Genomic DNA, 25,669 nt, shown 5'->3' with positions numbered 1-25,669 from the left:
CCTCAGCCGGGACCTGCCAGAGTCCCTCAGCCGGGACCTGCCAGAGTCCCTCAGCCGGGACCTGCCAGAGTCCCTCAGCCGGGACCTGCCAGAGTCCCTCAGCCGGGACCTGCCAGAGTCCCTCAGCCGGGACCTGCCAGAGTCCCTCAGCCGGGACCTGCCAGAGTCCCTCAGCCGGGACCTGCCGCCCCTTGTCCCGGTGCTGCCCCTTATCCCGGTGCTGCCCCTTATCCCGGTGCTGCCCCTTATCCCGGTGCTGGCCCTTATCCCGGTGCTGCCCCTTGTCCCGGTGCTGCCCCTTATCCCGGTGCTGCCCCTTATCCCGGTGCTGGCCTTTCATTTAGGGGGTTTTAGTTGGAGGGTGGTCATTGGGAGGGGAATACAGAAGCGGGGAGTGACTATGGTGGTGTGGGGACAGCGTCCGGAGCCTGAGCCACCACCGTGGTCAGATGCCCACCCAGGCCCTCCCCTGGACTTTGTGCTGGTGCGCCCAGCGTTCGCACCTTGAGGGGGGGGTTCTGTCACGTTCCTGACCTGTTTTCTGTTGTTTTTGTATGTGTGTGATGGTCAGGGCGTGAGTTTTGGGTGGGCAGTCTATGTTTTCTGTTTCTATGTTGGTTTTGGGTTGCCTGGTATGGCTCTTAATTAGAGGCAGGTGTTTTGCGTTTTCCTCTAATTGAGAGTCATATTTAGGTAGGGTGTTCTCACTGTTTGTTTGTGGGTGATTGTCTCCTGTGTCGTCCATGTCTGTACCATACGGGACTGTTTGGCTGTTCGTTCGTTTGATGTAGTCTGTTCCTGTCCGTGAGTTCTACGTATAGTTGTGTAAGTTCATGTTCAGGTTTCGTCTACGTCGTTTTCTTTTTTTGTTAGTTTTGTAAGTGTTTTGTTTTGTTTTGCCGTCGTATTCAATAAAAGAGATGGCTTATTTTCCTACTGCTGCGTATTGGTCCACTGATCCTTCTCTCCTCTCCTCGTCCGAGGAAGAGGAGGACAACAGCCCTTACACACATCCTGGTTCACTCTCTCCACCTGCCCATTACTCTCGGGGTGAAAACCCGAGGTGAGGCTGACCGAGACCCTCAGACGTTCCATGAATGCTCTCCAGACCCTGGACTTGAACTGGGGACCCCGATCAGAAACTATGTCCTCAGGCACCTCGTAGTGCCGGAAGACGTGTGTAAACAGGGCCTCCGCAGTCTGTAGGGTCGTAGGGAGACCGGGCAAAGGGAGGAGATGGCAGGACTTAGAAAACCGATCCACAACAACTAGGATTGTGGTGTTCCCGTGACAGAGGAAGATCGGTGAGGAAGTCCACCGACAGGTGTGACCAAGGCCACTGTGGAACGGGAAGGGGCTGTAACTTCCCTCTAGGCAGGTGTCTAGGAGCCTTACTGGGCGTACACCGAACAGGAGGAAACATAAACCCTCATGTCCTTGGTCAAGGTGGGCCAAGGCCACCAGTACTTCCCCATAAGACCCTGCACCGTCCTATCGATCCCCGGATGACTAGAGGAGGGTAGCATGTGAGCCCACCTGATCAATCTATTGCGAACACCAAGTGGGACGTACCTCCGAGCAGCTGGACACTGTGGTGGAGTGGGTTCTAACCGTGACGCCCGCTCGATGTCCGCGTCCATCTCCCATACCACCGGTGCCACCAGACAAGAGGCCGGAAGTATGGGGGTGGGATCGATGGACCGCTCCTCGGTATCGTAGAGACGGGACAGTGCGTCGGCCTTAGCGTTACGGGAACCTGGTCTATAAGAGATGGTGAAACGAAATCTGGTGAAAAACATCACCTACCTTGCCTGACGAGGATTCAGTCTCCTCGCCGCCCGGATGTACTCCAAATTACGGTGGTCAGTCCAGATGAGAAAAGAGTGTTGCGCCCCCTCAAGCCAATGTCTCCACATCTTCAGAGCTTTTACCACAGCCAGCAACTCCCGGTCCCCCACATCATAGTTTCGCTCCGCCGGTCTGAGCTTCCTCGAAAAGAAAGCGCAGGGGCGAAGCATCTGGGGCGTACCCGAGCGCTGTGATAGCACAATTCCAACACCAGCCTCGGACGCGTCCACCTCCACTATGAATGCCAAAGAGGGGTCCGGATGCGCCAATACGGGAGCATCGCTAAACAACGCCTTCAGACGACCAAAAGCCCTGTCCGCTTCCACCGACCACCGCAAACGCACCCCCCCCCCCCTTCAGCAGTGAGGTAATGGGAGCAGCCACCTGCCCAAAACCCCGGATGAACCTCCGGTAGTAATTGGCAAAGCCTAAAACCCGCTGCACCTCATTTATCGTGGTCGGGGTCGGCCAATTACGCACGGCCGCAATGCGGTCACACTCCATCACCACAGGCTCCTCCTCCGGTCACCCTAGCTGCAGCCCCTCCTAACTGCATGGGTGTCGGAGCGGGAGGGCTGGGAGGTGGAACGAACAGAACCCTATCTGGACGCCCGCGAGCAGCCAGCAAGTTGTCCAGCCTGATGGACATGTCGATCAGTTGGTCCAGAGTGAGGGTGGTGTCTCGACAAGCTAGCTCCCTGCGGACGTCCTCTCGCAGGCTACACCTATAGTGGTCCATCAGGGCCCTGTCATTCCACCCCGCGCCGGCGGCCAGGGTCCGGAACTCCAGCACGAAATCCTGTGCGCTCCTCGTCTCCTGCCTCAGATGAAACAGCCGTTCACCCGCCGCTCTGCCCTCCGGTGGGGATCCCTCTCCCGAGGGAGTCGGGTGAACGGTCCCCAGGTAAAGCTTCAGCTGGAGGAGGAACCCCTTGCACCCGGCAGCCGTCCCATCGTAGTCCCTCGGGAGCGCGAGCCGAATCCCGCTGGGGCCGGACGCCGCCGGAGAAGGTGGTGGTGCAGGCTGGAGAGTGGCTGAAGATGGGGTAGGGAGGCCACTCCTTTCCCATCTCTCCATTCTCGCCAACACTTGATCCATGGCCGTCCCCAGACGGTGTAGCACGGCTGTATGCTGGAGGACACATTCCTCCATGGACGGGGAAGGCGCGTCCGCTCCTGCTGACTCCATGATTTCGGTGCGGGATTCTGTCAGGTTCTCCCTAGGAGAGGTGGGTGTGGAGTCAGGCGCAGGAGAGAGCAAATTGCAAGAAAGGGTGTTTTATTTACAAGTTCAAAGAACAGGAACAGGACCACAACAGTAGCCACAAAACGACAGGAACGCAGTCCAGGAAAAAAAACACCTGTTCAACAGAACAAACCAAAACGCAACCCAAACAAATGACAGCTACACGAACAATCCCGCACAAACCCAAGAGGGTAGGGCGAGATTAAATAGCCCACTAATAATCTAAACTAGAACCAGGTGAGCAGCAAGACAGACAAAACCAAACGAGAAAAAAAAGGGATCGGTGGCAGCTAGTAGACCGGCGACGACGACCGCCGAGCGCCGCCCGAACAGGGAGAGGAGCCACCTTCGGTGGAAGTCGTGACAGTGAGACTCTGTTGTAGAGCTCATCACTCCCCCTAACTGGGAGGGGGCCAGAGACAATTACATGATGTTGACACATCCTTCTAGCTAATTTACATGCTGAAGCACATTCAAATGCATTCACTAAACACATACATAAATCCTCAGCAAATGTACACATATCCACAAACACACTCATGCAGACAAGACATTCACTTATAGAGACACAATTCCAAACACTTATGTCCCGTGTGCTGTTCAGCTTCAGCTACATCTCTCACCCATCTAGAAATGTAGGGATACAAGAGATAGAGAGCGACAGTGAGAGAGAGAGGGAGAGAGAGCGAGAGTGGGGGGGGTTTACACTATAATCAATTCAGTTCTTGGGAGTGAGAAATATGGAGAGAAAGATGGAGTCTCTCTGCAGCTGCATTGCATTATGTGATTGACATCTTGGATTTGATTCAGTGTGAGTGAAAGAAGTTGTCCATTTTAATTGGCACAGCTCCATCTGACTCAATGGGAGAGATCATTGACGATCATATGTCATACTGTACATGCACAGTTGTGCATGTAGTAGTAGCAGCAGTAGTTATACATGCCATGTGGTCATAGTGATCATATAACATGGGAGAATATAGCCGTTTGAAATGACATATTCTAGTCCGACTAAATGAGCGACATAATTGGGGATGTGTGAACCTCAGGCTTTCTGCATGATACTTACTGTGATGTTCCTTTTACTCCTTACTTTCCTCTCTGCCACTCTGTGAATCGGTCTGTCAAGCCAGCCTGGCGTGACAAGCCCGAGCAAGTCCTCCACTGATTGATCTGTTCCAGTGGTTTATCCCGTATTTGCTGATCTGTCCAGGGCATAGTCATAGGGACGGTTTCCCATACACAGAATAAGCATAGTCGTGGACTAAAAACCATGCTCAAGGACTAGGTTGAATTTGTGTTGGGGAAACCGACCCAGTTAAAGCAGATTATTAATGCTTAGTACTGCTATGCAAACTGACTGGCAGAGATGAGATGGCCCTGGGATGGGGTGAGCAGAGCTGAGCTGGGCAGGAGAGGACAGGACTTGGATGGGTTGGGCTGGGATGGGCAGGGTAGGAGAGGGCACACACAGAGGTGAGCTGACCCCCTCTGATACCTCACACTGTCCTGTAGAGTCACAACTGCTGTGTACTGTACACTGAGAAAGGTCAAAGAGAGAGGGAGGGATGGAGAGACAGATACATAGTAGGAGGGGGGGAGAGGGAAAGGGAAAAGGAAGGAGAGACTGAAGGTGAGAGAGAATGGGAGACTGAGTATTATTTATATCAGCATACTGCATTACTGAGAGGACATAAATAGCCCATATAACACTGGATATTTTGGCTCTTGATGTAATATCTTGCAGTTACAGCTAAACCTTTAGGTTGAGCACTACCCAGGTAGGGTGATGCTCTGCACAGTGCTTTGATTCTTTACTTCAGGGTTGGTCCAGTCCTCGGGGTGCTGATTGGTGTCACACTTTTGCTCCAGACCCAGCTAGCATACCTGAATCCAATAATAATCGAATCGTGATCTTTGGTTTAGAATGCAATTGGTCTAATCAGCTGTGTTTACTAGGGATGGGAAAAAAAGTGTCACATGAACCAAAGCGCTGTTATTAAAATATGTATTGAGTAATATTAAGGGAATTATTAAAGTGAGGATTCAAAATAGTCACAAGGTGATGGGAGAGAGGTGATAGGATAAAAGAAGGAGACAGGTATGGGGCCTACAGTACTGGTGTGTCATCCTGCTGCTGTGGATATGGCTGTAGTTCAGGGGCCGTATGTAGGGCCGGCCCTGGGCATAAGCAACATAAGCGGTTGCTTAGGGCCCCGGACGATAATCGAAATTTGGTAGTGTATCAGCAGTTTTTCTCATGTAATGTCAGTCACTGACAGCCACTCAATTAGCCCATGTCAGCAAACATTGATAGCCATCTATCTACACCTTGTAGTAATCATGTCCAAATTACTGACCAGGCACACGGGGCATGTGCCTAGGGGCCCTGACCTATAGGGGGCCCTCATTGATTTTGTTAGTCATTCTCACTCAGGTATCATATGAACATGGGATAAGTCATGGTAAAATGTGTAGAATTGCAGGAAATTAGCTATAAAACTGCAAAAATATATCTCCACCGTGTGGCAGAATTTGTAGAATTGCAGGAAATTAGCTTTAAAACAAGAAAATGTTCTGTTCAGCCCCATGGCACAATGAGTAGAATAGCATGAAATGTGTTTTAAAACGGATAGATTTTCTTTCCGTCCTGTGGCAAAATGTTGCAGAAAATGTCCCTTAAAACTGCAACATTTTCTCTATGCCCCATGGCAAAATGTGTAGAATTGCAGGAAATTAACTTTAAAACATAATTTGTTCTCCTCCCCATCAAAAGGGGGACCACTAAAATGCTTTACCCGTAAAGTGGGGGGGTCCCAAACCAAATCTCGCTTTTCAGAGTAGGAGTGCTGATTTAGGATCAAGTCCCCCTTGTAATCTCATTCATTGTGAGCTTGAAGGCAAAACTGATCCTAAATCAGTACTTCTACTACTCTGACAAGGTTGATACTATATATATATGGCCTATAGCAGAGTTTCCAAAACCATCACTACAGAGCTTATTCAAATAATGAGAAAGAGAGAGTGTGAGTGAGGGATAATCAATTCACCTGAACCTGTATGTCAGGGGTAGGCAACCCTGGTCCTGTAGTGCTGTAGGCACTTCATGTTTTTTGTTTAAACGACCTGGAAGACCAGGTGTGTTGAATTTAGGCAATCACTGAACTGATCAATTTGCTCAGTTGGTCAGGTGTGGTGCCTCGTTGGAACAAAATCCGGCAGTACCTGCGGCACCCCAGGGACAGGTTTGCCTAACCCTGCTGTGCTTGTCTTTTCGCCTGTAACACCTACAGAAATAATTTTTGGTGACGCAAATTAGGCACACATTCCAACACGAAATGAGTCGCCAACCGTTGCGTGATTCATTTGCACATTTAAATTGGGTTGTGACATGTATGTGATATTTCACGGCTATTTAATGAAGAACAGTATTGCCTTATGACTACTGTCCCTTTAAAGGACAGTTTGGAGGACCAGCAACACCAAAAGCAGCTACAAGATGGTGCCAGAGTCTTCAACATCATTCGTTTTAGATTATACTGTAAAGGCAGTGTTGATAATGAGAGTTGTGTGCTTTGGGGATTTTTGAATTAAACTTGGTTTTGTGTTAAAATCGTCGATGTGTTTTAATGCACTTTTTTTTCATTATTGGATAATAAATGCATGTTATCTTTATTGTGTGCCCTATTAGGCATCTCTACAACCCTTATTTGCCTATCTCACCACTTTAATATGCCCACCACAACTTCTGATCAAATTCTGAACTGGTGGAGTATTTAAATCAAATCATAATGGACTTTAATTGCATGAGGTTGTTCATTATATTAAGGTCAACTTGAGTAATTATCGGTACCTTAACATCTTGGGGTCCATGGGGGGTGTGGAAGTGAGAAACGTCACCTGCTGCGGCCCGGGATAATTGCCGTGTTCAAAACAACTGGGAACTCAGAAACAAATTATCCCTGACTGAGAAAAATCGATTTGAACGGTCATCCAACTCGGAATTCAAACTCGGGAATTTGGGCCTCTTTCTAGAGCTTCAACTTTCCGACTTGAAGATCACTTACTTCCTGATTTGACCTCGTATTTTTTCGAGATAACTTTTTTTTTTTTTTTTACTTGGTAATAGAAGCGTTCAGCATCTTGCGAGCGAACAAGTGGAGCAATTTTACCGGGAACTGCTCTTTCCCCTATTTCCTCTGGGGGCGCGATTGAGGACAATAACGGCGCGCAATACGAGATTACACCAGCCAAACAGACACCGAAATAATGTGGTTTCCTCAATGGTACTTTGGGAAAGGTGATGGTTCTATGTGGAACCACAATTATTTAAAGAGCTCTTCAACGGTTCTTTACGGTTCACAAAAGGGGTCTTTGCTCTTTTAGGGAAAATTCAAACATAGTGAAACGGCTCATCAGAATATGTCGGGTCATGGTATGCGCATAGTTATTTTTGTGCAACCGTGAGTGAGAGTGTCCTTCCAGTTTTGCAATCGGTTATGTTGTGGCATTATATATAACTAGGGACGGCAACGGTGTTTTTTGTATTAATTGAGAACGGTTGTCCGTTGGTCGCAATTGTTCCAGAGGTAGTTCACTTCATATCCACCTTGTCAATTAACACAATAATAACAACACCTAAGGAATGTTAGCAATATGATATGGCTGACAAGAATACAAAATAAAAACGGCGCTTCTTCAAAATGATCTAGAAAGAATCGTTCAGTCTGAGAAAGATTCTTTATGGAACCATTATCCACAAAGTTAAATAAATAACCGTAATAAAGGGTGCTATACAGCCCCGAAAAGAGTTGGAACCATAGTGGAACCCTTTTTTGGTGCTATTTAGAAAACATTTGAATGGGTCTTCATAGCACCGTACATGTTCCAATTAGAATCTTGAAAAAAAAAGGGTTTTATATTGCACCAAAAGGTTTCCACTACGGTTACAAGCCAAATAACCCCTATCTGGCGGTGTACAGATCCATTGTTTTGTGTGTACATATCTGCAGGCACCCCCTTTTCCTTTTGGAACAGCCTGTGTGTAGTCACTCGCACTTATATTCAGGAGGCGGACTGAGGGCGTGAACGAAAGAGGAAGGGAGAACGGGAAAGCCACCAGAGCGCGGGACAGCACAGAGAGAGAAAGCCCTTTGACTGGAATTGAAAGAGATAGGCCTGTCCATCCGGATTTCTCCATCTCTAACCCACTCCTCAATCTCACTTTCTCACGACTTTCGGGTCTGTCCGATTGGTTATCGAGGGTTTATTCTCATTAACGTGATCCATACCTGCTCCTCCGAGCTTTTTCCAGCTCCGAACCATTCCGCCATTCACCAGTGATGTCCAAGAAACGACCGACCGACCGAAACGGGGCTACGGGTGTTACACCAGCAGGCTGTGGCTTCACCAGGCAACATGGATTGCCTTGCTCGTTTCTCACCGGATTGTGCTGAAATAGAATACAGCTAATTTGGGTTAAACACAGCGTGAAGAGATGTCGGTACCGTTGCTGAAGATCGGTGTGGTGCTGAGCACCATGGCGATGATCACTAACTGGATGTCGCAGACGCTGCCGTCGCTGGTGGGGCTCAACACCACCAAGATCACCGCGGAGAGGGCAGGCTACCCGGACAGGAGCACCGGAGTAAGTGTCAACCCCAACTTTTCGTTTCGCGCGGCTTAATTTCGGCTGCATATCATTTCCCCAACTATTACTTATTTTGTTTTATTCGCTCTCATTGGTTCATTAATTATTAAACGTATAAAAGCCCTTCGCTTTAAGCTCTTTTTTTGTTGTTGCTTGACATGGTTACTAGTGTATTTTTATGCTGTGCTGTCTGTTTCCAGCGTTTGGTTGGCTCTCAGATCTTAGAGCAAATGGAATTGCAGAGGCATGGTTGATATCGCCTTTTTCAGTTTGATATCACTCGAGAGAGAGAGACTAGTTGTAGATTACTGTATTTTCGAGGTGAGGCGGGGGAGCGCGCTGAGAGGTGGAGGAGAACAAGGGCGCGCGGTGGAAACTGAGAGCGGTAATGGACTTGGATGCTGTCATTGATAAAACGCTGCAAGGTGAAAATTGAGTGAAAATGAAATTTCGCGGCCAGACCTTTACACTGAAAGCAGCTGGGTTCATATTTGTCCCCGGATTTCAGGCACCCTCTGTGGGGTCTCTGATTCTCTGATCATCGAATGAAAAGCGCACCAGATAAATAATTGGGTCCTGTTATTACTCGGGGCAGAAGGCTTCTCCTCTTTGTATTTTTGTCAAGCACAATCTGACCTTTTGGTTAATCGAAGAAAATGTAATTATTATTCAACATAAATAGGCTAATACTTTGTGAAATAAATGTTGAAACCTATAGAAAAAAAAATTCGATGTGATTTTACGCAATGAGGTTGAGTAAGAAATAATTAATAAAACGCACTCCTTAATGGTTTACATTTTTGGCAAAAAGCTGTTTGATTAGAGCATAAACCATTTCAATAATTAAACCATAAAACAATACTATCTGGTCCGATATAAAGGCTGCACTGTAATGAAGGGCCGACATTACAATATTACATAGTAATTTTCGCTTATTACACGATGATCTGATTGACATGTTGTGTTATTACATTGTAATAACCAGAGCCATGTGTTTAGATAAGACATGGCTCTGGTAATAGCATCCATGAGTGTTTGCGCTCTGACTTTGAGCTGTTCTCTTGTGGGATTATTGATATCAAAAACTTCCTCTTAACCATCCATTTCCTCTTATCCAACCATCTAGGGGGCACAAAGTACATGAGAACGGCTGGGGGGGGGGTGGGTGACGTTGGAGAATTAGACATTTTTCAAACACCTGAAATAGCTTTTTATTGTAGTCTAGAGGCATAATCATAATGCTTAATTATATGTAAAAAAATAAAAAGGTATATAATGACTAAAATAACCCTTTGAGCTCTTCAACGGTTCCTTACAGTTCACAAAAGGGTTCTTTACTCATTTAGTGACAATTAAAATGTAGGGGACGCGGCTCATTAGAATATTGTTGTGTAACCGGGAGTCAGAGTGTCATTCCAGTTTGTCTGATGTGTTGCGTTAGGCCAGTATTTGACTTTAGCCGGTGGCAGTGTTTTGTGAAAGACTCGTGTATGGCCTTGATAATTGAGAACGATTGATGAAATCAGTCAGTTCTCAATTTTTTCTTCAGGGACCCCCATCTGTTCCAGCGGTAGCTCACTTGATTCAACTTGTCGATTAACACAGTAATAACACCTATGGAATTTTAACAATATAATATGGCTGACCGGAATTTTAAAAAACGGTATTGTTTTTCGAAAGGATCTACAAATGACCTTTCATGTTGAGAAATGTTCTTTATATCACCGTACAGGTTCCATTTAGAACCTTATTAGCATGGTTCTTTATTGAACCTTCAAAAAAGGGTTCCCGCTATGGTTACAAGCCAAATAACCCCTATCTGATATTATTTAGAACCGTTCTTGTCTTGTGTGTAGTTGAGCATCTTTTCATTATATTCAGCCAATGCCTCTGTGAAGTGAATATGGAAAGGTTGCCAGGTTGCCTTTAAACATTCAAATTGATTTACCACACTAAGTTAATTGTTGGTGACCTTTTTGGTTTCCTTTAGGGCTCTGCATCCATGCACTATCCAATTCACTCTCAGCAGTACTCCGGCCACCGGACATTTGACTCAGATTAATATTCACTATTGGAATAAGGCTTCCCTTGCACCCTGGTCATGATGTACAGTCAAACGATGGATTGTGGAATGAGTGTGTGGATTCAGGATCAGGCCGCTGTTGGCTTTTATGTGACAGTAGTAATGAAAGTGCTATTCTTTCAGATTAGTCCTGCAGATATGTAATGGCCCAGGTAGAGAGACTGAATGGAAGTGCGACGGTTTCAGATGACCAATGCAGATATGTATTGGCTATTTCCTATGTTCGTGCCACCAGAACTGTAGATACATTTACATATGGAGCATGAGTCTTTGGCTGAAAGGTTTTGTGATTACTCATTTCTATGCTATCTGCACTCTAAAAAATTCTGTGTTAAAACAACCCAATTGATGTAAATATTGGACAGAACACACATTGGTTTATTTTGACCCAGCCACTTGGGTCACAAATAACCAATTATTTTCTTTAAATTGGGTTGTTGAGCTATGATCCACCAAGGTCAGATAAGAAGACTGGAGGCGTGGCTTTCCGGTAGTTATTTCTGGCCAACCGTGAGAGTGAATGCCATTCCAGTTAATCAATTCTGTTGTATTGCCAAGGAATTATAAGGGTTGAGTCAGTCAGTAAAATACTTGGTGGAGAGTGTGGTGAATCGGTGGCGATGACGTTGTCTGTCCTGCAAAATTTTGATATGTCTAACCCTGACAAGATCAAGTTAGGATGTTTATCCTGTGAGAGCTTTTGTTCTGAAAACACTGCAGTGTATTATGACCCAAGCGTATGCTTATGTTGCAGCAGTGTGTATGAGGGAGATTCCTACATGTAACAAGTGTGCAGGAGGGCATGAGACGAAGGAATGTGTAGTATCGGTGGAGAAAGTTGTGTGTTAGCTGTGGCGGTGCCCATGGGGCTGGAGATCGGGCCTCCAGTGAGACAAAGGCAGGTTGAGGTTGCCAGGGTCAGAGTAGTACAGAAAGTGTTGTATGCTGAAGCAGTGAAGAGAGTGGGTACAGCGTGAGGGATCCTGAGAGGATTTCTGCGAGTAGGAAGAGACCATTAGAGAGGGATGGGAATAATATGCGCTTCAGTAAGGTGGGTTTCTTAGCATTCATAGACGTGGTTGTCAACTGAACCGCAGAAATGCAACGTGAGTCACAGAAAATTGCAGGTTGTGGTGGCAGCTGCAGAGAAGTCCCTGGGATTGTGAGGTTTTACTGAAAAAAGATTTGCAGGGGGTGTTGAGTGGTAGTTTTTTCCCTCCCAGACCTTTGGCCTGGAGAATGATTAGATAGGGTTAAATAATGGAATAGGGTAGTATTTTTTTTAGTGAGGGCTAATAATTGTCAGGGTCATTTTCCTTTCGCCTAATTTTGTATTACCGGATGTTAGTAGTAGGTGGCGATGTATGCAACTAGAAGTTGGACGCCAACCGCCAACCCAATCCCAAAGTAGAAGAAGAAGAGTCAGTGAAAGTAAGTTGAAGTGGACTCGTGATGATTTTTTTTGCGTTTCTTCCATCCAGAGGACACAGGCGCTCACAACCACGCACATTGGGACAATAACTACGACTTGCTTTGCTCTTTGGAGCAGGGTGCCATTAAAAGGAGTGACGGTGTTAAGTGTTGAGGAGGATCAACTGAAATGGAAGATTCCAGGTGGTATGTGACGCCCGCCATTTGGTGCGACGCAGACCCCGTGGAGAGCGTGGTGAAACGGAGAAGACACTGTCTGTCCTGCCGAGTTTTTACCTGACAGCCACGGTTATCGACTGCACAGAAGATATGGAACGCGAGTCACAGAAAATACACGTTGTGGTGGCAGCTGCAGAGAAGTACTTGGCATTACACAATTATTTCTGCAGAAGAGTTACAGGGGATGTTGATTTGGTAGTGTTCTGTCAGCCTACAAAAGTGTCCGTGCTCAACCTTAACATGTGTTGACTATACAACAGAAAAGATGAACTGGAATGACATTTACTCTAAAAAAAAAGAAGTACTATACGTAAGTCATGCCCCGACTAATCCATGGCTCTAGTCTTCGATTATATTTTTGTTCATTATTGCGCTGACCCGGTGGATCATAGCTCAGTAACCCAACTAAGTGAGTCAACAGGCTGGGTCAAATATAACCCAACGTGTTGTCTGTCCACTATTTACCCAACACTGGGTTGTTTTTAACCCAGCATTTGTTTGAGTGTGGGCCTCAGCTTGTCAATCACTCAGGGACAAGGATAGAGACATGTCAATCAACACCGGTCAGATCCCGATCAGATTCTGGTCAATTGGTTGTGAGATCAGCATCAGCGCCACATTCAGTATTCATTGATGGCCTCTCAAGCTTTGTAGGATTCTGCATACCCAGCTTTGCCCTGTCTCAATGCAAACATGATTGGACTGTGTTCATTGTTTAATCTTGACAATCTCACACCACATCCTTGTATTGTTAAATACACTGCTCAAAAAAATAAAGGGAACACTTAAACAACACAATGTAACTCCAAGTCAATCACACTTCTGTGAAATCAAACTGTCCACTTAGGAAACAACACTGATTGACAATAAATTTCACATGCTGTTGTGCAAATGAAATAGACAAAAGGTGGAAATTATAGGCAATTAGTAAGACACACCCAAAAAAGGAATGGTTCTGCAGGTGGTGACCATACACTACTTCTCAGTTCCTATGCTTCCTGGCTGATGTTTTGGTCACTTTTGAATGCTGGCGGTGCTTTCACTCTAGTGGTAGCATGAGACGGAGTCTACAACCCAAACAAGTGGCTCAGGTAGTGCAGTTCATCCAGGATGGCACATCAATGCAAGCTGTGGCAAGAAGGTTTGCTGTGTCTGTCAGCGTAGTGTCCAGAGCATGGAGGTGCTACCAGGAGACAGGCCAGTACATCAGGAGATGTGGAGGAGGCCGTAGGAGGGCAACAACCCAGTAGCAGGACCGCTACCTCCGCCTTTGTGCAAGGAGGAGCACTGCCAGAGCCCTGCAAAATGACCTCCAGCAGGCCACAAATGTGCATGTGTCAGCATATGGTCTCACAAGGGGTCTGAGGATCTCATCTCGGTACCTAATGGCAGTCAGGCTACCTCTGGCGAGCACATGGAGGGCTGTGCGGCCCCACAAAGAAATGCCACCCCACACCATGACTGACCCACCGCCAAACCGGTCATGCTGGAGGATGTTGCAGGCAGCAGAACGTTCTCCACGGCGTCTCCAGACTCTGTCACATGTGCTCATGTGCTCAGTGTGAACCTGCTTTCATCTGTGAAGAGCACAGGGCGCCAGTGGCGAATTTGCCAATCTTGGTGTTCTCTGGCAAATGCCTAACGTCCTGCACGGTGTTGGGCTGTAAGCACAACCCCCACCTGTGGACGTCGGCCCCGCATACCACCCTCATGGAGTCTGTTTCTAACCGTGCACCTCCTTGCACAAAGGCGGAGGTAGCGCTCCTGCTGCTGGGTTGTTGCCCTCCTACGGCCTCCTCCACGTCTCCTGATGTACTGGCCTGTCTCCTGGTAGCACCTCCATGCTCTGGACACTACGCTGACAGACACAGCAAACCTTTTTGCCACAGCTCGCATTGATGTGCCATCCTGGATGAACTGCACTACCTGAGCCACTTGTGTGGGTTGTAGACTCCGTCTCATGCTACCACTAGAGTGAAAGCACCGACAACATTCAAAAGTGACCAAAACATCAGCCAGGAAGCATAGGAACTGAAAAGTGGTGTGTGGTCACCACCTGTAGAGCCATTCCTTTTTTGGGGGTGTCTTACTAATTGCCTATAATTTCCACCTTTTGTCTATTCCATTTGCACAACAGCATGTGAAATTTATTGTCAATCAGTGTTGCTTCCTAAGTGGACAGTTTGATTTCACAGAAGTGTGATTGACTTGGAGTTACATTGTGTTGTTTAAGTGTTCCCTTCATTTTTTTGAGCAGTGTAGTTGGACACCAATAACTTTGATAAGGTATACGTACATGAGTATTTCAACGTCTCGGCCAGTTCGATTGGCTGCTGTTCCCCTCTGTTTGCATTTGATGATTGGACGGAGCGGGGTGGGAGGTTGGAGGAGTTTAACAGTTCTCGTCATGGCCATATGTCCCCGTGCTTAATCCTTTGTTCGTGTGCATCCCACAGAGAGACATTATGTAAGTGCCACGGTGGAGAGAAAATAAACACGAAGTACTGAGGGTTTAACACAGCTCCACCACTTCAAATGGTGCTATATGTGACCACAAGCCTACAGTGTAGGTTTGAAATGTGCGGCCAAGCTAAGCCAACGCAGTCAGAGAGCAGGCGAGGATGGAAGGGGTAGAATAAGTTATTTTGTTCAACAAATCCCTGACAATTGGATTATCGGATGGATGCTTTTGTTATTCTCTCACCAGTTTTTTCCCCCGAACACCCACCCACCCACCCTCCCTCCCACTCTCTTTCTGTCTCTCTATCTCTCGCTTTCTCTTTCTTCCAGGTGTTGCCAGCGAACCCAGAGGAGTCGTGGCAGGTGTACAGTTCAGCCCAGGACAGTGAGGGGAGGTGTGTGTGCACCGTGGTGGCACCGCAGCAGTCCATGTGTTCACGAGATGCCCGCACCAAACAGTTGAGGCAACTGCTAGAGAAGGTAACTACACTGAACAAAATATAAAATGCAACATGCAACCATTTCAAAGATTTTACCGAGTTACAGTTCATATAAGGAAATGAGTCAATTGAAGTAAAAAAATGAGGCCATAATCTATGGATTTCACATGACTGGGAATACAGATATGCCTGTGTTGGGCACAGATTCCTTAAAGAAATGAAGGTAGTGGCGTGGATCAGAAAACCAGTCAGTGTCTGCTGTGACCACCATTTGCCTCATGCAGTGTGACGCATCTCCTTCGCATAAAGTTGTTCAGGATGTTGATCGTGGTCTATGGAATTTTGTCTCACTTTGTCTCACTTCAATGGCTGTGCAAAAATCTATTGATATTGGCGGGAACTGGAACACGCTGTCGTACATGTCGATCCAGAGCATCCCAAAGCGGCTCAATGGGTGACGTGTCTGGTGAGTATGCAGGCCATGGAAGAACTGGGACATTTCTGGGACAGCTTCCAGGAATTGTGTACAGATCCTTGCGACATGGGGCCGTGCATTATCATGCTGAAATGAATGGCACGACAATGGGCCTCAGGATCTTGTCAGCGCTTCCCTGTGCATTCAAATTGAGTCCGTTGTCTGTAGTTTATGCCTGCCCATACCATAAACTCACTGCACCATTGGGAACTCTGTTCACAACGTTGACAAACCGCTCACACACAGCGCCATACACACTGTCTACCATCTGTCTGGTGCAGTTGAAACCGGGATTCATCACTTCTCCAGTGGCCGTCGAAGGTGAGCATTTGCAAACTAAAGTCGATTACGACGCCGAACTGCAATCAGATCAAGACTCTGGTGAGGACGACGATCACGCAGATGAGCTTCCCTGAGACGGTTTCTGTCAGTTTGTGCAGAAATTCTTGGGTTGTGCCAACCCACAGTTTCATCAGCTGTCCGTGTGGCTGATGAAGAAGCCGGATGTGGAGGTCCTGGGCTGGCGTGGTTACACGTGGTCGGTGGTTGTGAGGCCGGTTGGACGTACTGCCAAATTCTCTAAAATGACTTGAGGTGGCTTATGGTAGAGAGATGAACATGACATTTTATGGCAACAGTTCTGGTGGACATTCCTGCAGTCAGCATGCCAATTGTGTGCTCCCTCAAAACTTGAGACATCTGTGGCATTGTGTTGTGTGACAAAACTGCAGATTTTTGAGTGCAGCTGTGTAATGATCATGCTGTTTAATCAGCTTCTTGATATGCTATACCTGTTAGGTGGAAGGATTATGCTCACTAACAGGGATGTAAACAAATTTGTTCACAAAATTTTGAGAGGTATGCTTTTTGTGCGTTTAGAAAATGTCTGTGATCGTTTATTTCAGCTGATGAAACATGGGACCAACACTTTACATGTTGCGATTATATTTTTGTTCATTTTATTATTACTTCGTGTCCAAAGCAACACCAACCAATGACCGGTCAAGTCTTACCTCGCAGACTTCAAAGAGATTATTCAACTACCCCACCACCACACAACCCACAGCCCACACATACCAGCAGCAGTCCAAGACAACACACTACTTCAGCACCCTGATAACACATTGGTTATTTAGCATTGTTTTCTTGAACATGCATTGACAATAAAACACAACAGAAGCATCAGTGCCTTTAGTGATTCGAAATTGATGGAACTTTCCATGCCTTTTATTCAGACCAGTATTAGGAATGTCTGTCACCTTTCCGACATTTCAGCGCAGGCGAATAGGACGTTGGATTCAAGACATCTTTTCAATCGCATGGCGTCGTTGTTACCCGTGTTGAATTAATGTCCGTTAACTCTCTCGGAGTGAAAAAGACGTGGGAGGGGTGTCATGATCATGTATCTCCCAGCGTGATTTGTTGCAGGTTCATTTTTTTAGAGTAGTTTGTCTTAATATCTATTGATCTTATACTATACAAAAGACAAATAACTAAACATCTTCTAAACTAATCCAATCGCTAAGGGTTTTGATTTATTGCACCCATTGCTGAGATGGTTGTTCCAGTTGAGATGGTTTAGGTACTGTAATCGTCTTCGTTATGTCCGCCGTCATAGCAGTCATTCTGAGTGCAGGCTGTGGGTGATAAAATAATCAGGTTGTTGGATGTTCTCCCACTGGTTTGATTCTGATAGTAAATATTTACTGCTTCACTGACTTGTTGGTTTTATGTAGCCTGTGAGTCAGGATTTTCAGATGCGAATGGCCAGGATAGCTGATTGCTTTACGAAATGTATTAAATATGGTCATAAAGGTTTTACATTCAATTGAAATACTTTCACTTTAGGCAGTCAGGTGAAGGCTTCGGGGGTAGAAGGTTCTGAATGTGACAACCACGTGTCTCTCAGTAGCAAACACGGTCATACTGTAGGTGGGTATTTCTTGCATTCATTCGAAAGGCATGCAGGGAAATACGCAAATACAGCTTTACACCCTACCTACAGTGTTAAAATAACATCCCCAGTGTTAAGTGTTTAAAATCTAAACACCTTGTTTAGAATAAACGTGTTCTAGTGTTTAAAAAGTGTTACAGCGAAATAACACGTTCTGGTATGGACAAGCTAAACACTGTGATGCATTTTCATTGAAATTCAAAATGCCTTGACGTGTTTCAAAAAAAAAGTTGTCCAGAAAAGTGTTCAGTTGCGTTTAGATGGTTGTCACCCACACCCACCTGCGGCCCCATCCTCATCCACCCTGTTGTTCATAGGACAAGAATGGGAACCGGGAGCCAGTCAGCCACTAATGAGTTCCATGGAAACCTCAGGCAAGAAGCAGGCATTATGGGAGTCACTATTACATCACCGCACACTAGCCAAACAACACTACAGATGATGCAAGCCAGCTCAATGCACATACAATACAGCAGGGATTTACGAACTCGGTCCTGGGGGCCCCTGGGTGCACGTTTTGGTTTATGCCCTAGCACTACACAGCTGATTCAAATAACCAACTCATCATCTATCTTTGATTATTTGAATCAGTTGTGTAGTGCCAGGGTAAAAAACAAAACGTGGGGGGGCACAACTGCGTTTGGAAAACCCTGCAGTACAGTGCTTAGAGAAGGAGCCATTGTCAAATGGTTGTGGTGTTTATGATGCATGGTTTTGGCTAACAAAGGGTAAAAGCTCATCTCTAAATAACCCAGAGTGTATTAGAACAGTTGGTGAGTGTCCATAGTATTGCTCAAGCTGCCAAGAAGTATGACAGACGCATAAAGATCTCTCTTCCTTAGACTAAGTGATGTGTTGTCCAGTCACGTCTGTGGAGTTGTCTGTGGCATACAATAGGCAACTAATAATACATTACATTATTATGGACAAGTATAGAAATAGAGTACAATACAATTTGACATAACAACATCACATACAAGAGAGGATCAGGCACTTCCTTGTGCCACCAGTTTGTACCAATCAATGATTTCCCACAAAGCTAAGATGTGTTCTGCAGAAGTCAGACTCTGAGCCCAGACCATAGAAATAGAATTGCTAGAATGAGCATCCTATTCAAGTCAATGTTCTGTGATGGAAGAATCGGTGGCCGTATTGAGTGTAGGCATACCCATCTCCATGTCTTCCCTGTTCTCCCCTATGTAGGTCCAGAACATGACCCAGTCCATCCAGGTGCTGGACCAGCGGACACAGAGAGACCTGCAGTACGTGGAGAAAATGGAGGTGCAGCTGAGAGGTCTGGAGACCAAGTTCAGACAGGTGGAGGAGAACCACAAGCAGAACATTGCCAAGCAATACAAGGTACAGCAGCAGACCAGTACACCTTAGCCCCTATATCCCCAGCAGGGTGGGTTATCATCATCACCATCACCACTCATCTGATAAAAACCACCTCCATCCACCATGGATTGGTTTATGTGTGTGCCCACTGCCCACTCTGGATACGGTTCAGCATCAGATGATAAACAGCGACATTCGCAATCGAAAAAGCCGTGGATGTGCTGGATCCTCACAGATAATCAAATGGATTACCCCCCCCCCCCCCTTAAAAGATTTAGATGCACTATTGTAAAGTGGCTGTTCCACTGGATATCTTAAGGTGAATGCACCAATTTGTAAGTCGCTCTGGATAAGAGCGTCTGCTAAATGACTTAAATGTAATGTAAATGTGGAGAGCACTCCCAAAAATGTCATTCCAATCCTTATCTATGACCCGTGTTTGACGAACGAGTATTGATATTGAACCATTGGAGCGCTGCATATCTCCTTCTTCTATAGTTCGTCTGGAGTTCTTTTCACATTCGCTAGGAAAAGCTCTCAGAATTTAATGCATCAGTATGTATCAAAAGGAACCGTTTTGGGATTTAAGACTTTTGAATAGGAACATTTGGGATTCTCTCTTACCGAGAAACAGTCTTCTTCCTCCACAACAATAACCATTATCACAACAACTACCACTGCCACTAATACTAGTACTACTAATACTAGTAACGATAATGAATTATAGTGTATGAGCTGGTATTGGGGGGATTCTAGAACATTCAGTGGGCACATGCAAAAACTTTTCATCAACTGGATATTAATTCATTGCTTTGCTCTCCTTCATTCCTTCCCTCTGCTTCCTTCCTTCCCTCTGCTTCCTTTTAAATGACGATCAACAATGCAAGTTTAGCACCACGCATTTTTTTATTGATTTGATTTGACTAATCAATGACAGAGTAGATCCACCAGTAAGGTCATAGCTAACCAACTACACCTTTTTAAACCACACAATCATAAGCTACACCTGCACACTGACGTTACTTTCCTGGCACTCAGAAAAACACATTTTGTACATATTGTACACATCAACATAAACAGCGGTGTCGGTGACACCAATTTGCGAAACAACATTTTCCAACCCCTGCGTTCCTTTCGGAGTGTGTGCATTTCCAATGCATGCCCCCCCCCCCCCCCACCTTCATATCACGAATGCAAAATAATCAAAGCCTGTTTAACATGCTCTCTAATCCAGTGGGTGCATTACTGTGTGTTGTTCTGTGTCTGTTAGATAGGTTAGTGAGCTAGATGTCAACAGTGTGTTATTTTCTTGCTTGCAGGGCTAACTTTAGGACATGTAAAGAGAGAAGAAGAGGCAGGTCAATCCCATGTTCCACCTGAACTGGGCTACCACAGTACTGAGCATCAAATAGTTGAATCGTTTACCTTTAGCACCATTAGTACTACTACCAAGAAACCCCACCTACCGCCTTTCCCAACCAGCCAGTCTACCTACCTATCTACCTACCACTGATCACTTCCTGCATGTTACTGTTACAATGTTTTCCATCCAGAAGCTTTCTCAAAAAGTAAACATTTAGTTATTCACAATTATTGATATTGTTATTTTTATGATTATTGCTATTTTACTTTCGTTTTTTTGTCTATGTATATTTACTAAAGACGACAACGTACCTATAAACATTAGTGATAATAAAACCCAAAACACTTTGTTGTGTGTGACATGTAAAAGCATGTAACCTTTTAAAGATGTTGCATTTTAAACGGTGATGACCAATAAAGCGCTTTCCCAATTGTTTCCTGGTGTACCGAGAGCTTGTGTTTAACGCACCGGCTCGTCTCCATTAGGACGGAGCCTCTGCTATCTCGCCCATACGGTGGAGCACACACTGGGTTTGTTCCCACACACACACACACACACACACACAGGTACAAACACTGTACACCCACACACACTAACAAACAGGGGGCTGTTACAGAGTTGTCTATTGTCAGAGAGTAAAGATAGGCAAGGCTAGAGTAGTCAGGGTCAGATAGGTGTTTTTTGTTGCTCTTTTGGACTCTCTTCTTTTTTTGTCGCCAAGCATGACACTGAACCCAGCTTATTTTAATCCTTTCAGGCCATAAAAGCGAAAATGGAGGAGCTTAGGCCGTTGATACCAGTGTTGGAGGAGTACAAGGCCGATGCCAAATTGGTATTGCAGTTTAAGGAAGAGGTCCAGAATCTGACGTCAGTTCTAAGCGAGCTCCAGGAGGAGATGGGAGCCTATGACTACGAGGAACTCCACACCAGAGTGTCAAATCTTGAGGAGAGACTCCGAGCATGCATGCAAAAATTAGGTAGGCGGAGAAGGTTTCTGACACACACTCACACGCTATGGCTGCGTTTACACAGGCAGACCAATTCAGATCTTTTGCCAATAATGTGTCTTTTGACCAATCAGATCAGCTCTTTTGCCAATAATTGGGCGAAATATCAGAATTGAGCTGTCTGTGTAAACAGCCTTTGCACACTTCCATTGTTCATGGACAAGTTCTTTATAGTTTTAGACTAAAGTGAGAGCGTCAGGCACATATAGTACACACCTCAGAAACGTTCAACATCAAGGCGCACGATGTACGCAATGGATACACCTGAAAAGAAACACATAATCCTTTTTTTTAACACATTGGAACACACCTTAGCTTCTTTGGAGATCTCATGAGCAGACAAACTAGTACAAACATTTTATCTGTGCATTATATCGATCTTCCACACAGGAGTTTCAAAACAACTGTTTCTCAACATTCTATAGGCCCACCTTTGTTTAATCTCATTTTACACTGAGAAAGAAAACATGATCCCATATGTTTGCCTCAATCTAGCCTCTGTTTAGCCAACGTGGTATAGGTGCATTTGATTGACAACATAGGTGAGTTGTATGCACAACCTACACCCAATTTAAAGTGTGATTCACTTATTCATAAACATATTCTGTCACACATGTGCTAAACACACACACATTACTCTCTGCAACATACACACTCTCACTCTCCCTCATTTTCTATTTCATGTTCCCTATCTCCCCCCCTCTATTTGACAGTGATGGCCCCCTGCTTACAGCCAGCACATGATTATTCGAGCACCGGTCGTGGTGTCGTCACTCACAGTTTGTGTCCTCAAAGGGCTCCCTTTTTCCTGTAACACCTATAGTGCGCTACTTTCGACCAGAGCTCTAAGGGCTCTCTGGTCAAAGTAGTGCACTATATTGGGAATAGTGTGCTATTTGGGACACATTCACCGATATCAATCCACATGCAAAGCCTCTTATCTATGTAGAGTTCTGTGAGGACGACGAGACACAACCGCAGGAGACAGTCCACCAAGTATACAGTAGTTACGAAAACATTTAATTCAATGATTTTACCGTTTTTAAAAGGAAATGACAAAAATTGCTAAAACATTCAATTGCTAAAACATTGTAAAATATTCCACTATCTCTGTCAGGTCCACATTGGGTAGACATCAATAGAAAGATAGGATCTATATTACTTCGTTTTTTATTTGATGACGGTTATTTTTCATTCCTTAAAAGTCAATAGTCTGATCTCTGCTCAGGCAGTAGCAGACAAACAGCCAGACAATGTTCTCTCTGCTCCCTATACTGTAGGTCTACTGTCTTTAGTCATCTTATTTAGCTAGGCTAGCCTGCCTAAGTACGCTAGGCTAGCCTGCCTAAGTACGCTAGGCTAGCCTGCCTAAGTACGCTAGGCTAGCCTGCCTAAGTACGCTTGGCTAGCCTGCCTAAGGGCGCTGCAGAGCTGTCTGCCGAAATCATTTGACTAGTTCTTCAAAGTAGATCAGGCATACTTTCCACAAACTGTCTCCGTCACGCTCTCTCTTCATGGTGTTGTGTACTTTCCTCTCTCATGCGGTCTGTGTGTATCCAACGTAACTTAGCAGGCGTAAAAGTGTATCCTAGTGATGGGTTGTTCGGTCGCGAATGACTCTTTTTGAACGGATCTTTTTGGTGAACGTCGGGAACCGAATCCCTTCGGTGAAAGAGCCGATCATTTGACTCCCTGATTTCCATACTTACTACTGCTTTTTGAACTCAGAACAATGTTTTTCTTCAGATATGTTACAAAAGAATTCAATAAAGAGGGTGAATCCTCACTGCAGAAACAATAAATAGTAGGGAGAGCGCATCAATCTGGTCCACGCCGATTTTGTCAGTGCCTAAAAACAGGCCGTCTAATAATTTGGCCAGGTAAAAAGAAGTTTACTTGCATTTCATGATCTGACATAATGGTAGCCTAACTTTTGGGCTTTACAATGGAGATTTGCATTTTTTTGATTGTTCTAGATCGTTTTTTTTTTATATACAAAGAGCCTAATGAGCTGTCTCTTTTATGTGAACGGTGCCAAATGAGCCGGCTCACCGAAAAGACTCGGAATGTACATCACTAGTGTAAAAAAAAAAACGGCGCAATGGATTATGGTCAATGTAGTTAATTGCCATGTTTCTGCGCTGAGCTAGGCTGAATATTTGCTTAATGACCAGACCAGTGTCCCACTCTCTCGTGAATAATTCGATTTCTCTCTAGAGAAACAACGCGTTCGGCTCAGAAAAAAACATAACTAAATGGAATTTAAGTAAATGAACCGAAGTTGGGCAATTAGTTGACCTCCCCCAACAACAAAAAAATATATATGTTGGTTAATCGCTCAACACTTATGACAGGTCAGTCAGCATGGGACTGATACAGTAGTATAAAGAGTGGTTATCACTTTCATCATCACATAAGTACAAGCACTTTTACACACACACACACACACACACACACACACACACACACACACACACACACACACAGAGGAATGCATGCACGCAAGAACACACACACACAGAGGAATGCATGCACGCAAGAACACATGCACACACACACACACACACACACACACACACACACACACACACAGGCACTGAACGCATTTTGCAGCCACTCCCAGGAAACACAGGACACTCATACTCATTGGGACTGACCCTGAGCAGGGTAAACAAAAGAGAGAGAGGGGAGAGAATAAGAGACAAATAAAAATACTAAATAATAGAGCGACTGACAAAGAGAGAGAGCAACTCCGGAAAGAAGAGACATGAGGGAGTGATGGAGAGGGGCATAGGGAATGAGTGAGCATGGAGAAATAGTGAAGGAGAGTGGTAAAGGGAGAGAGAGAGAGAGAGAGAAGGAGAGTTAGAGCTAAATAGAGTGCAATAGAGAGAGAGACAGAGGGAAAGAGAGAGAGAGAGAGTGAGATAAAGAGAATGGATCGCTGAAGGCCTTTCCTTCAGGCTGTTTTGTGGCAGACAGAGTAACAGTACTGTGACGTTGGCGACACAATGGCCATCCATCACGGGGACATGGCATCTCACAGGGATATAATCAAATAAATAAATCATCCTGTAGTGCTCTGGGCTCCTGGCTCTGGTTGGGCCGGTGAGGTCCCTTGTTCTGCAGGACAGGGTGAACGTGCAGTAGCTCTTGTCAGACCTGGGTTTAAATACTAGTTGATATAATTTAAAATTCTTTAGCTGGGCTTGATTGAGCTAGAGTAGTTGCCAAAGTGCAAACCCCGCCCATCTGGCACCCCAGGCAGGCTAAAGCAAACACTATTTTTGGGTGAAAGATTTTAAATAGGATCTGAACCCAGGTCTGACTCCCGTGTGTGACATCACAGGGAGTGGAACGACACCATCACATAGTGATGGATAGAGCAGAAAGGCAATCTCTCCTAGGTCCCCAGGCACCGACAGCTCTCTCTCGCTCATTCACTGCTACACCTAGCCCGGATATACCTACATCTCGCCCCCTATCACTGCTTCACATAGCCCCCAGACACTTACGGTACATCTTGCTCTATCACGCTCCTTCTCCCTCCCTCTCTCTCTCACCCTCTCTTTTCTATTGTCTCTATATTTACACTCTTAGAAAAAAAGGTGCTATCTATAACCTAAAAGGGTCCTTCGTCTGTCCCCATAGGAGAACACTTTGAAGAACCCTATTTGGTTCCAGGTAGAACTCTTTCCACAGAAGGTTCTACATGCAACCCAAAAGGGTTCAACCTGGAACCAAAAATGGGTTCTACCTGGAATCGAAAAGGATTATCCAATGGGGACAGCCGAATATCCATTTGGTACCCTTTTTTCTAAGTGTAAACATTACATCATTGCTATATCTTCCTATTTATCACTGCTGTCCTTTCTTTTTCTCGCCTTCTGTTATTTCTCTCTGTCTCAGTAGACAATCCTCCTACTCTCTCCGATCGTCCGTCTTTCTGACCCCAGCTCACTATATAAAACCTAAAGGTGATAAAACCAGTCTTCTCTCTCTCTCTCTCTCTCTGAAATATCTCTGATCCCTTCACACTAGGATCAGGCTGTTCCCTCTTTTATGTGTCCACGTTCATTCGCTGATTCGATAATCCTCAAATCATCATTCCATTCCACAATGACTGACTGATGGTGTTTGGGTTATTTCAACGTT

The 25,669-nt window shown here is 45.4% G+C and overlaps 1 protein-coding gene across 3 annotated transcripts in view; it reads left to right on the top strand.

Annotated features, from left to right (window-relative positions):
* The window catches only part of LOC129863725 (noelin-like), a 65,602-nt gene that overhangs the window by 28,056 nt on the left and 11,877 nt on the right, over window positions 1–25,669 (top strand). For 2 of the 3 annotated variants that reach the window (XM_055935922.1, XM_055935920.1), the window contains exons 2-4: window positions 15,268–15,417; window positions 19,010–19,165; window positions 21,265–21,484. In XM_055935922.1, coding sequence (XP_055791897.1) covers window positions 15,268–15,417; window positions 19,010–19,165; window positions 21,265–21,484 — 526 coding nt within the window. Of the gene's footprint in view, window positions 1–8,156; window positions 8,742–15,267; window positions 15,418–19,009; window positions 19,166–21,264; window positions 21,485–25,669 lie in introns of those variants that run through there. The other variant, XM_055935919.1, reaches the window with a different exon arrangement.

Source organism: Salvelinus fontinalis, chromosome 10 (genome assembly GCF_029448725.1).
Source record: "Salvelinus fontinalis isolate EN_2023a chromosome 10, ASM2944872v1, whole genome shotgun sequence".
NCBI classification, from domain to species: domain Eukaryota; kingdom Metazoa; phylum Chordata; class Actinopteri; order Salmoniformes; family Salmonidae; genus Salvelinus; species Salvelinus fontinalis.
The sequence above is the reverse complement of the archived record's forward strand: the minus strand, read 5'-3'. Positions and strand labels throughout refer to the sequence as shown.